The sequence below is a fragment of the Anguilla rostrata genome, chromosome 14 (genome assembly GCF_018555375.3).
Source record: "Anguilla rostrata isolate EN2019 chromosome 14, ASM1855537v3, whole genome shotgun sequence".
Classification (NCBI taxonomy): Eukaryota; Metazoa; Chordata; class Actinopteri; order Anguilliformes; family Anguillidae; genus Anguilla; species Anguilla rostrata.
In genome coordinates, this window is record NC_057946.1 from 39,870,295 (window position 1) to 39,884,312 (window position 14,018).

General features: G+C 44.5%; 1 protein-coding gene across 12 annotated transcripts in view; it reads right to left on the minus strand.

Annotated features, from left to right (window-relative positions):
• grin1a (glutamate receptor, ionotropic, N-methyl D-aspartate 1a) overlaps positions 1-13,492 on the minus strand; it is a 45,957-nt gene extending 32,465 nt beyond the window's left edge. For 3 of the 12 annotated variants that reach the window (XM_064307417.1, XM_064307416.1, XM_064307420.1), the window contains exons 1-3: positions 12,237-13,488; positions 8,045-8,179; positions 6,387-6,563 (exon numbers count right to left, since the gene is read on the minus strand). In XM_064307417.1, the coding sequence (XP_064163487.1) occupies positions 6,387-6,563; positions 8,045-8,179; positions 12,237-12,485 (561 nt within the window). In that variant the 5' untranslated portion in view covers positions 12,486-13,488. Of the gene's footprint in view, positions 1-6,386; positions 6,564-7,986; positions 8,013-8,044; positions 8,180-12,236 lie in introns of those variants that run through there. The other 9 variants (XM_064307419.1, XM_064307418.1, XM_064307421.1 and 6 more) reach the window with 7 other exon arrangements.
• Positions 13,493-14,018: the final 526 nt, after the last annotated feature.

Here is a 14,018-nt window from a genome sequence, read left to right on the forward strand (position 1 = left end):
AAATTAACATCTTAAATGAGTAAACACCTTCAGAGCTCGGGTAAGCTCGGCAATCACAGACAAAGGTCACCGTGATTAGACGGCACTATCTTTAGAAACGTAAATCGAGGCTAATTTATTTATTTAAAGAATTGACCTGGCGCATCCGAAAGCGATGTCGCGTGCTCGCCGGGGTTGCGGGGGTCCGCGGAGGCGGGCTTTCATCAGGAAGCGTGGGCGGGGGCCACCGTTCTCCGTGACGGACGTCAGGGTCGTCGGACACGGGGCTGTCCGGGGCCCGCGCGCGTGCGTTTAATTAACGATGATAAATAACGACAACGATGGCCGTTCGGAGCTCTTCTCTTCGACCTCGCCGGCAGGGACCGGCAGCTTTATCGAGCGGCCTTTTACAGCGAGGCTTTCTGTCCTGCTGAGCGAAAAAGGCCCAGAGGGCCACTTTACTGTCCGTTGGTTAAACAGGGCCAATTTGCTTCTGCTATTTTGAAATATGCCGTCTCCAGTAATGGAGGGGTGATGTGGAGGGAACTCCAGCTTATTGCACACGCGTGCTGTCTGTGATCGGATTAAACGCCTGGCCCGATAATTCCGGTCTTGCCAACATCTTCCTAAGTTGTTTATTATTATTTTACTCATTGGCCTGGCATTTGATTTCTTCCATTTGCGGCATGAGAAAGAATGCGTGTTCGCCAAGACGCATTTGATAGGACGTCCGGAGCTCCTTTTGGCTCTCTGGTTTAATGCTTTTTCGGTTTGCTGTTGTTATTGACGTGGCGCAGGTCATGCATGCGATGGAACGGCGAGCAACCGGAACTGATTGTGCTTACCCATCTGTTTGGAACTGCCCGTGTGTGTGTGTGTGTGTGTAAATGTGCGTGTGTGTGTGTGTGTGTGTGTGTAAATGTGCGTGTATGTGAGTGTGTGCGCATGTGCGTGTGCGCGCGTGTGTAAATGTGTGTGTGTGTGTGTGTGTGTGTGTGTAAATGTGCGTGTGTGTGTTTGTGCGTATGTGTGTGTGTAAGTCAGATGTTTATGCATGGTGTGTTTATGTGTATGTGGGTGAGTTGTGCATGCACTGGTGTGTGTATGCATATTTGTGTGCATGTGGTGCACATGTCGCCATGTGTGTGCATATATCTGCGCACGCGTGTGTGTGTGTGTGTGTGCGTGCGCACGCGCGTGTGTGTACAGTCTGTAAGCATTGGGACAGTGCAACTATTTTTGTAGTTTGGGTTCTGTACTCCAGCACGTTGTATTTGAACTGAAACAATGAATATGAGCTTAAAGTGCAGACTGTCAGTTTTAATATGAGAGCATTCACATTCATATCTGGTGATTCATGTAGGAATTACAGCCATTTTAGGGGATCAAACGTAATTGGACAATTGATTACTCAGCTGTTTCTTGGCCAGCTGTGTGTTGTTACATCATTACTTCATACACAAGAATGCTAAAAACAAGTTGATTCTGGATTGATTATTTGCGTCGAATTTGCATACGGAGTCTGTTGCTGTTGTCTCTCAACGCAAGGACCAAAGAAACGTGTCAATGGCAGTAAAGCAGGCCATTGTGAGGCTGAACAAATCTAAATAAGGTGATCAGAGACATAGCAAAACACTGGATGTGCCAAAACAAACTGTTTGGCTCACTGTTAAGAAGCAAAAATGCCCTGGCCAGCACCACGATAGCAACGCAACCTGGTAGGCCACAGAAGTCCATTGCTGCGGATGACTGAAGAATACTTTCAATTGTGAAGAAAAACCCCTTTTCAACTTTCGAAACAGATCAAAAACACTCCGGGATGTAGGCATAGATGTATTGAAGACTACCATAAAGAGAAGACCACACCAGCATAACCTCTGCAAGATTCAAACCACTGATAAACTTCAAAAACAGAACGGCCAGATTAGCGTAAGCTGAACAGTACAAAAAAGACAGGAGAGATTTGGAATAAAGTCTTATGGACAGATGAGACGAGTGTATCAAAGTGACAGAAAAAAGGAAAGTATGGAGAAATAAAGGAACTGCCCAAGATCCAAAGCACCCCCGTCCCATCAGTGAAACATGGTGGAGGTGGTGCTATGGCTTGGGCATGTATGGCTGCTACTGGAACTGACTCACTAGTCTTTACTGGTGATGTGACTGCTGACGGCAACAAGAGGATGAATTCTCAAGTGTACAGAAACATCTGCTCAGATCAAAACAAATGCCTCAAAATCCATTGGACAGCGCTCATAACAGGACAGTGGCCCCAAACATACTGCTAAATCAACCGAGGAGTTTATCAGGGCGAAAAAGTAGAATGTTATTGACTGGCTAAGTCAACCACGTGACCTGGATCCGATCAAACATTTCCCTAGCTGAAGACAAACCTGCAGGACTCCCAAAACAAGCCAAAACTGAAGATGGCTGCAGTACAGGCCTGGCAGAGCATCACCAGGGAAGATATCCAGCGTCTGGTGATGTCTATGGATCACAGACTTCAGGCATTCATTGAATGCAAAGGCTTTGCAACCAAGTACTAAATATGATTACTTTATCAAAGATTATGTAAATTTTTCCAATTACTTATAACCCCCAAAAATGCGGGGGAGGGGGGGAGGGCCTTTGTACATCTAAATAAAGGCTGTAATTCCCACACGGATATGGATGAATATGGATGAATATCCTCATATTAAAGCTGGCAGTCTGCACTTCCTCATATTTAGCATTTGATTTCAAACCCAGTGTGCTGGAGCACAGAGACAAAACCGTAAAAAGTCTCACTGTCCAAATACTTATGATCCGCATTGTATGTATGTGTGTATGTATGCACTGTATGTATGTGTGTATGCATGTATGCACTGTATGTATGTGTGTATGTATGCATTGTATGGGTGTATGTTTGTATGTATGTGTGTACGTTTGCACTGTATGTATGTATATATGTATGTATGTATGTCTATGTATGCGCTGTATAAATGTGTGTATATGGTGTATGTATGCACTGTATGTACGTGTGTATGTATGCGCTGTATAAATGTGTGTATATGGTGTATGTATGCACTGTATGTACGTGTGTATGTATATACTGGATAAATGTGTGTATGTATGTGTGTGTGTATGTATGCACTGTATGTATGTGTGTATGTATGCGCTGTATAAATGTGTGTATAATGGTGTATGTATGCACTGTATGTACGTGTGTATGTATGTACTGGATAAATGTGTATGTATGTGTGTGTGTATGTATGCACTGTATGTACGTGTGTATGTATGCACTGTATGTATGTGTGTATGTATGTTTGTATGCATGCATGCATGTATGTGTGGGTGTGTGCTGTATGTATGTGTGTATGTGTGTACTGTATAAATGTGTGTATGTGTGTATGTACTGTACGTATGCATGCTTGTACGTGTGTATGCACTGTATGTACGTGTGTATGTATGTTTGCACTGTATGTATGTACTGTATAAATGTGTGTATGTATGTGTGTGTATGTATGCACTGTATGTATGTGTGTATGTATGAGCTGTATGTATATATGTGTGTATGTATGCACTGTATGTACGTGTGTGTATGTACTGTATGTATGTATGCATGTATGTATGTCCTGTATAAATGTGTGTATGTATATACTGTAAATATGTGTGTGTATATATATGTGTGTATGAATATGCTGTATGTATGTGTGTATGTATGCGCTGTATGTATGTGTGTATGTATGCATGTATATATGTATGTATGTATGCACTGTATGTGTGTGTGTAGGTAAAATGCAGGAATGGTAAATGGATGAATTTTCCCCCCAATGTAGTTTTTAATCACTGGATGAGAGTAGCAAATCAAGCTCCAGTAAATTGGATCTAAACCCAAAGGCTCTTTCCTTATCCTCATCTCTGTCTCAGCAATATATCATAACAGGAAAATACAGATATTCTGTCAATCATCATAACATAAAACACCCTGCTCTCTGATAGTGCTTCATTTGTAAAGCTTGCAGGGTACAGAGTTTGTTAGCGATTGCCCGTTCGCACAGTTTTAAGTTCATGCGGTACGTTGTCGTCAGCTACGATGTGGTATACGGGTTCACTATATACAGCGCGGTCACCTCCAAACAGCAGGAGGTTTTCTAGCTTGCTGATTGGCTTTCAAGAGGACCAGGTGCTAAGCCTCGTAGCTGCATTTACGTAGGCACTGCTGACATGGAGATTATCTGTTGCCAGGAAACATCTGTGTTCCATTTGAAATTCGATGAATTTGTTGTGTGTGTGGAGAATGAAATTCTGTATTTTTACAGCATTGCAGGATTAGGACACAGTCAGAATACTAATGGCTTGCTTCTATAGAGTATATACTGTACAATACTATGTCAGACATGTAATTCACCAGTTAGCCATTCTGAGGCATAGGAAGCTTCAAAGTGCTCGGGCAGCATATCCTGGAGATGAGCAGGCTATGTGTGTGTGTGCGTGCATGCGTGTGTGTGTGTGTGTGTGTGAGTGTGTGTGTGTGCGTGTGTGTGTGTGTGCGTGCGTGCGTGTGTGTGTGTGTGTGTGTGTGTGTCAGAGGCAGTGTCCAGGCCCCAGCCTCCTCCTCTTTTTCACCAGTTAACTTATGCGGCTTTCTTTTAGTTTTAGTTAGTTTATGGGAAGGAAAAAATAAGTTTGTAACATTTGGAAGTGGGCATCTGAGTCCTGCGTCTATGTCAGGCGTCATCTCTGGTTCTTTTATATCTGCTGTCTTTTGGTTTTTTCCTTTTGAATTACTCTGGGACAAAAGCTGTGGTTTGGTATTTTCTCTCATTAATTTCTTGTGTGACTGTCCATGTCTGTAACCTCTGTTAATTGTTTTAAGGTAGTTGAACCTTGTCTTTAGATTAGATGTGAATATATTTGTTGTAACTTAATATATTTTTTAATTTTTCAGATTTTCATCTGATTGTGAGTTCTACATTTTGATAAAGGTTGATCCAAACAGTTTACTCTGCCTATCAACGAATTTGGCAATTTGATTGATAATTCATCAAATCTTTCATAATAAATACCAAATTAAATCCAATAAATATATTTTACACATTGGGTAAGTGAGGCGTTTTAACGGTTGATGCACTTGTGTTCGGTATTCAGAGTGCCAGACGTAAAACAAGGGTGTTAACGCATAAAACTGCTGGGTTCGGAAGATTAAACATATTTCAAATGAATCCTCACCTTGCTGACTATAACTATATACAATAATCCCACATTTACGTGGCTTCCCTCAGACTGTACAGCCAGTTCCATTTAACACTAATTTGTGTATTCACCGCCGTGGCACCACAATACGTTTTGTTCTATTTGAAGTCGTTGGACGGAAAGTCAAAGAAGCGCATGGGTCACATTTGCTCAACGCACAAGCTTTTTTAAAAGCCATGATTAACTCTCACTTATCGTCATTTTCAAGTAAGATACAACAGCTCAGAATAAATGCGCTCCTGATAAATCCATTTTGCCATAATTTATACTGTGCTCTTTCATCATTAAATTAAAATCTTATTTGGCAGAACCGATATAGCGCAATATTTCCTGTTAGGGGTGGGGAAGCTATGAAAGCCTGCGGATTCATTTCGAAAACCACTCTACCGGGTCGTCATGGCGACACGCCGGCAAATAAAATCTGGGATTTTGGGAGCGGAGCTCCGCGCGGGAGCCTTGCCGCTCGGTCGTCAAAATGGCCGCCGTGCGGCAGGCTTTCCGCAACGAACGTCGGTTTTGTTTCCTGTGATTTTTTTAGTTTTTTGTTTTTTTCCTGGACTTAGAAAGGAACGGGAATGTCAGCACCCATGATCCTCCGGCCCCGAGAACTTGGGTCAGGACGCCGCACGCTCGCGACGTCCGGCGAGCGCGACGCTTTCATTGGCTGCCTTCGCCAAAGCGAGTAACCGTCCGCCTCAAAGTAACTGCATCCGCCGCTAAAACACGGGACAGTCCCCATTTCTGAAAGGAACGGCCCAGACCCGAATTAAACCGCACGTTTCTTTGTTCTTGTTTTTTTTTTTTCTTTTTTGTTTTTAGTCTTTTTGGGTCAGCCATTGATGTTTTGCGAAGCCCCAGGTTAATTCCTTCATTTGGCTCCAGTTGTGGAGTGACACAAAGGAGAAACTCGACTGTGGCAAAAAGCAACATGAAGGATGGGCAGACAGTTTCGTCAGATAGAACCACTTAAAAGACACCGCTGATGCCTCTGCCACATAAATGTTAGCCAGTGTTACAAATGGGAAAGAGATGTGTTCACACGACAGAAAGAGAGAACAGTTACATACACAGAACAGCTCTGAGATTGTTAAGAGGAGTTACGCGCGCTCGCGCTGGTCACGCGCCCCGCAGGGTGGGCGCGGGGGCGTGGTTGCACGGGACGTCCCGCGTCTCACCTTGGTCTCCCGCTCCTCCAGCAGGGTCTCCAGCCTCTTCTGGGCGGCCCGGCCCTCGTGGTCGTCGCTGACGATGAGGATGATGTGGTTCCAGCGGAACTCGCGCATCATGTCGAACCACACGTGCGCCTGGTGGGAGTAGGGCGGGACCGTGCGCAGGAAGGACAGGTGGATGCTCTGCGGGGGGGGGGGGAGGGGGAGACAGGGGCGGAGCTAAGTGGGGGGAGGCGCACCCCAAATCCACTGGCGATCCTTGCGACAGGTGAGGCTTTGTGAACTCCAAAATGGGCGGAGCTATTACCTGCTGTCATACGCAAGCCGCTGCATTGAACAAGCTGTGATGTTTTGCTCTGGAGAGCTGGTATTCTGATTGGTTCAGATGCGTTATCAGCATGTGATAGCTCCACCCAATAGCCTCCCATCACTCAGATAGCCATTGTCCCTCTAGCACACATTACTACAGGAGAGCTACAGTGTAGCACTGATTAGAGGAGAGGTGTATCTCCCATTCGTTACCACCAGCCTTCTCAGAAGCTTGTCATCAACATTTTGTTGGATGGGTCAAGGGGAAAACAAAGTGAACATATTTGTACGTCTCTCCACCTGACATCAGCCATTTTGGACAGGATTCTGAAGAGGGCACAGTCTTCAGGACATAAGTTTGTTATTTTGCATTGTTATTTTTCCTTTACTGTATTTGAAGCTACTCTGGGTGGAGATCTAACGCTCCGTAGGGGGAAAGCTATTCGGGCTTTTAGTTTCCGACGATCAGCCAACTGCCCGAAGTTCAGCGTTCAAAGCCGCCTCGTGTCCAGTACGCTCTGAAGACTATCCAGCAGCATTCAGTTAGATTTGGATATAGGCAGGGAAGGATCGGAGTTACTGCTCGGCAATACGTCTCCCTTATCCATTTCCCTTATCATATACCCAGTTTAAGGTCTGACCCTAGACCGGGTGGTAACAGAATTGAAAACAACCCCGTAGAATTCGGCCTTGACCTTAAGGCCATTCAGGGGCAAGTGAAGGCCAGGTCTTCCACAGAGATCCGAGATGCAGAGCGAGCCCCATTCTGCCGCTCTCCAGGGGGAGACGGGGTGTCACGCTGTAGCGTCAGTCCTGTGCGCCCGTGCAAACCTCAACGCTATCGCCGCTCAGGGAATCATGTCCCGCTTGATGAAAAGAATCTGAGATTCCCTTCCTGCAGAGTCCTCCCACTTTCTGGCTCTCATGCTTGCTTGGATCAGTCCTGTCTTCAAATGAAATCAAATCACTTTCAATTGTATGGAGCCTTTTACAGAGAACTGTCACAAAAAGGCTTAACAGGAAAAGGGCAAGAAGCAGCTCAAAGATCAAATAGGATGCCTGGCCTGAACAGCCAAATAGTAAGCGCATTGTGGTAAAAAAAAAACTCCCTGATGGGAATAAATCTTGAGAGGAACCCAGGTATAGAGGGGGAGCCCATCCTGCACTGGCCAGCCTGGTGTAAAGTACTGGTAGAATGGAATGTCTGTCTTTAAGTCTTTACGGACAAACAGTGTGTTTTTGACAGCTTAAAACCCACACTGGCATATCCATAGTTAAAGACCCCCACAGACCTCACCTTGTCAGAGTAGATGGACCTGCGTATGGTCAGCTCCACCCCCCCCCACAGACCTCACCTTGTCAGAGTAGATGGACATGCGTGTGGTCAGCCCCACCACGGGGATGCGGTAGAATCCGGCGGTGTAGGACACCGGTGTAGGGGTGAGGTGGTCGTTGGACTGGGGCGGGTGGCTCACTAGGATGGCATACACCTGCGGGCACAGAGGGAGGGGTAACATGGGGGTGAGTTACGGCCCTGCCCATGGTCCTGCAGTCCCACCCAAACATGGATATTACGTCCAAACGATTTTCAGTTATTCTGCCAGGCACACCAGTAGGTGGTGAGAGAAGTTGTTGAGACAGGTGGTGCAATACCCTGTTGTTGCCGTTTTACGTTTGTGTGTGTGTGTGTGTGTGTGTGTGTGAGAGAGAGAGATGGTCTCTGCTGTGTGTGTTTCCGCGTGTGTGTGCATGCGTGCGTGATGATCTCTGTGGTGTGCGTGTGTGTCAGTGTGTGTCTGTGTGTGTTTGTGTGTGTGTGTGTGAGAGGTGGTCTCTGCTGTGTGTTTCCACCTGTGTGTGTGTGTGCATGTGTGCGTGATGATCTCTGTGTGTGTCTGTGTCTGTGTGTGTGCGTGTGCGTGTGCGTGTGTGTGTGTGTGTGAGTGTGTGTGTATGTGTGTCTGTGTGTGTGTGTGTGTGTGTGTGTGTGAGCGTGTGTGTGTGTGTGTGTGTGTGCATGCGTGCGTGATGATCTCTGTGGTGTGTGTGCGTGTGCATGTGTCCGTAGCGTAACTGATGCAATGTAAGGATTAATTAGAAGGTGAAAGGAATGGGGCTGATTTAATTTTTACTGGTTAAAGAATATTACTCTGTGTTTGTGCAGGGGTAACATCTAAATAAGGCGTATGGTTTTTGTGCATTGCATGGTTGGATAGTCATTTCTGGGGAGTACAGACAGATGTGTGTATGTTTTTTATGTACATGCATGTTATAGACTGTAGTTTGTTGACTCTCTGCATGTACCAAGCAGCATTTACTTCATGTCTGTGCTTTCATGCCTATGGACAAATGAATGATTTCGTGTACGAAACTCTATGTTTCAGAGCAGCTGGTTATTTAAATGAACTTTTAATAAGATTTGAAATTGGAGAGCAAGATTCCCAGGAGAATTTGTGATTTCACGCATCAGTGACAAAAACTGTTCGTATAAAAAGTAGGAAAAAATCTGCCAAAAAACCCACGTTGAATGTTATTTATTTATTTATTTATTTTTTCAAAAGGAAAACTAGAGAAATATTGGCGTGGTTTATCGGCAGGGCTGTTTTGCACGTTGGTGACCGGTTCCTTCGTCCAGGATGGACGTCTGGCCATCTGCTGTCAGCTACGGCACATCTTACCCCGTGAGTGCGCCAAACGCGACAGCCGAAAAACGGGGGGCCTCCCTCTCAAAGCACGCACTTTCAGGACAGTCCCAATTAGCCTCACCTTTTCAGAACGGGTCGTAAAACTACAAAAGACTTCAAAATGACAATTCTGCTTCCTCTATGATTTAATCATTCCTGGCTGAGCGTACATTGGACGTGTAAGTGTATATTTTGAAGCTCTAAATTATTTTATGACTGTCCTTAATAGATTATTTTGAAACAAATATATTACGATATATAAGGGCCTAATAGCAATTTGGTTATATTATTTAACCAAAAATGTGTTGAATAAAATGTAGATTGAATAGATCATTTGAATATCTAATCAGATTATGAATATTAGATATGAGAGAGAGTGTGTGTGAGAGAGAGAGAGTGAGAAAGAGTGAGAGATAGAGTAATGTGGAGAGACATTATTTAAAGCCATTTGAAACCCTCAGCTTAATGTGCTTTTGCTGAAGCAGGCTTTAAATATGCAGCTGTGTAGTCTGCCCGCAGTGGGTCCCACGGGGTATTTAACAGCACACTTTAACGCAGTGTGAAACTAGGGCAATTATGCTACGTCTTCCGGAGATTTGCGCTCCATATCATCCGTCAGTTCTGAACGGAAGAATTGCTACATCTATTAATTATATCCAATATAAATATGTTATACAAAAAACTGTGCATTGTTCTCCTGTCAAAACGTCTACATGACATTTAAGTGGCAAACGTACTTAAACCCAACGGGTACAGATTGTCTTTTGCGTATTGCCCCTCTCCCGAAATAATTTCGAGACGTGAATTCTTCACACTCAAATTCGCCTTTAGTGCCAATTTTTGTTGCCTTATAACTTTTCACAGATGCAAACCATGGCCATAAACGCCTTATGATTATTATTATTTTTTTAAGTATTGTTACTCACCAAGATGATAAACTTCACCTCAGTGCTGTGTAATAACACGGCTCTGGTGCAGGGCTGGAGCTGGACTTGCTAATACACCATTATTTTATTATTTATTGTGTTATATCGCGTGGGCGTGAAAACGTCTCACTGGAACTCGGCATCAGACATAGCACCCTCGCTTTTTCGCGCGTATCTGAGCACCCACACAGCAGATGCCCGCTGCGCAGGCCGCCATATTGGCCTCCTTTGGGCTAAAACATGTCAGATGGCAAGAATACTGGAAATAGGAACTGCGGTGAAAAAAATCAATTGCGTCACATATTTCATTGTCAGTTCGCCGCAGCCCAGTGTATCCGCTGGCTATCGGATGCAATTTAACTCTGGGCTGTTTAAATCAATTACTCGCTTTTCATTTGACCCCAGCTGTGGAAAATCAGTCAGAACAGTTCGGGATTTTTTCCAGTCTCGAGCCTCACTGAAAACTTGTGAGGTAGCCTATCCTTAACTGTTGTTCCTCGACTCAGTTGAAAAGCTTTCATGATTATATTTTGACAGACTGCGCTGTAAATCAAATATATTTCAGTAACCATTTAACGCAGTATTGGCCTCTGCTTTGCTTGTTGTAAACTTTACTGTGAGCGCATGTGCTCTTGGTTCACTGGCCGGGGTGAACCTGACGTGAACACAGCTACGAATAGGTGCAACTGTACGTCAACGATTTTACGCAGTAGGCTGAATAGTTATCAAATTGAGCCTACTTAATGTCGGTTGCGGTCGTGTCGATGACGTCATGACACTGTCTATTTAATAAGGACTGGCATTTCATTCCACCGTTAATTACACGGTTGTATAAAATGATTTCAGAGTATGGGTGGCATTAGCTATTTTACATTTGCGCGGACGTCCAACAAACAAACTAACAAATGCTTGGCTGTCATGTGAATTTTTCGTCTCGGTTTTAACAGTTGACTGCGTTAAAACGAGTGTATGTGATGTAACTACACCTGACACCGCAGTTTAACGATCGGAGATTCATACCACCCTTAAGCCTTCCAAAATGCTGAGCGTCCACAACCGCGTTGTGCGTCGTGAAGCCTGTTGCTCCGTTAAATAAAACAGCATTATAATGCCTTATTACCAGCGGCTTATTACCAAAATTATATTGCCTTAACTAAGGATGCCCAATTCCAGCCATTATTTATAGACGTTCGCATAAATCGAACGTATTAGCCAAATCAAGGACGAGCGCTTTTGGCAAGAGCCGCTGTGTGTATTGAAAATTGAAATTATTACCAAAGCAAACCCACATACAGCAGATTTGCGCTACCGAAAATAAGATTCAGTGTAATATGTAATAAATATGATTTTGGTGGCGAAATGTGCAATTGAATACATGAACTACACTTATAAACCAAATCCACTGCAAACAGCCCCATCATTAAACATAATATGGCACTTGAAACTGAGCATTGCGTGTTAATGGCCATTGTCCCTGATAACCCATGTGTTATAATCGGTTTTCTAATAACTACTGGCGCAGTAACAGATTACAGCAAATTCGTGTTCTCGTGCTGGATACCACATAGACCAAAAACATAAACCAATGCGAAACTTCAACTGAACTTACACTTGTGCGGAACCAAAGAACAGTGTTAAAAGCAGGTTTCATTCATTCTCAAAAGGAGTTTCTTTCACATTTGAAACTGCCCTTTTTGGTCTACTTGTAGTCTGCTAATCATTTGACCTGCTATTGTAGCTTTTTATGCGCTGAAATGAAATAGAGGCAATGGTCGTGCCACCGACTGTTTATAACTTAAAGTTGATTTGTGGCTTCTGACAACTTTTGGGGTACGTTCTTGATCAAAAATTGAGTTAACTACATGCATAGTGTTCAATGATTGCAGAAGACTGCGTGATGCCGAAGAAAACAGAGTTTAGAGTGTTCACTTGGTTACCTGACTCGAGATTAGGTCCTCACACACGGAAAGGGCCATCTGGATAGCGTTGGGTTTGTGGGTGACGGAGATGGCGTTTAACTTAAATTTCTCTCTTCCATGCATCTGGTTGGCTTGTGCGACGGCGTCCTTGAACACCTGCTCATACCGCTTCTGGCTCAGCACCGCGCCGATGTTCACGATCTTTGGCTCGCAACCTCCCCGTGCAAAGGAGCACGAGAAAAAAACCGCCAGCAGGAAGAGACGCATCGCGCAAACGGATAAAACGCACCGTGGACCCGGCTTGCGCCTCTCTCCGCTACGAGTGGGCTCGAAGTGCTGAATTTACCCGATCCTCGGCTGACCACCGTCCAACTAGGCTACATGGAAAGGTTTCCGTAATGCGACTAAATTAACATGCGCTGCGGCGGAATGTGCAGAGTCATCGACCACAGTCGCTGCTGGCGTATGGGATTATCATCAGAGCTCTTTAAGGTTGTCGTATTCGTCGTTTTAGGATCTGCAGTTCATTTGGTTAATTCCCCCCATTCTTTTTCCCATTTGATGCGTTGGTGTAGCTCGTCCTTTTAGAATACAGCCTTTTCAGCAGAGTGCAGCTGTCTGTCGTTTTGTAGAAAATAATTATGCAGCAATAGCTTACATGTCGCATTACATTAATGTACTGACTGCCCGCTCCAGCCTCGGGTTCGTCCGAGGTTCTGTCCGATTCAGTTCTCTGCGACGCTCCAAGGCTGTCCTTGGTGCTTGCAGCTGTGCTCGCGCTGTCGTGCGCGTGCCCGCCGACTCCTGATATTGCCGTGGTGTTAAGCTCGGATGCTCTCCCAATCGATTAGCCTACCTAAATTTGAGTAAATCGTTACATTCCCGTGGGTCTCCCTTGCTTAATAAACAATGGTGGAGTTATTATCACTTATAAAGGTTGGGAAATTATGAACAGCCATAAAAAAAACTATGCAGCAAACCAGAAAGGGATCATCTCGCGTGGGTGATTGTGCAGTAAAGCCATCGAACGGTGTAGTCGGGAAAACGCGTTTTTTAAAGAGCAATTCAACCAATGCGTGCACACATGTATGTTATCAGTATATAAATACCATGTGCATTTCGCGCAATAGGAACAGATAGCGCAGACAATTCAACGAAACAATACAGATTGGGACTTGAATGTTGCAGGGGTGTAGGTAGGTAGCTACTCCGTAACATATTCGGATGTAATAAAGGGCTTGTAGTAAAACGGCAGGCGCGCAGGAGTCATGTCATTGGAATGAACTGGATGTCTCTGCTGACGTCTTAAATTCCCTTAACGCCCTGGTCCCTGAATTATCCAGTCCGAGGCGCGGTATTTCAGTGATACTTCTGCCACAGTTAATTTATTTTTAAAACCCGTCAGCTGCGTTTTCGCCTATTCAAGTATTCAGAGCCCCAGATACGAGGTCCATCTTGTGAAGCCTACCAAGTTATTCTGAGCAACTCCTAAATAATTTCTAAGAGCAGAGGACCCCCCCCAAGGGCACAGCAGCGGCATATCTTCCCTCGTCCTACATTTAAGAGATGAAATTAACAACGAAGTGTGATTTCGACGAATTTTGTAAACGAAACGAAACAACAGTGGCCAGATACACAATTGAAACGAATTTTCTATTTGGAAAGTGCAACATATAATTAGAACGTCTGTGTCTTGAAAATATGCAGACTTGGGTTATAAACCAGTGGGGGATATGCATCAGCAATGAGACTGTCAAACCGAGCGCAGGAGAGCATCCCAGCATTAAAACAAGAGAAATG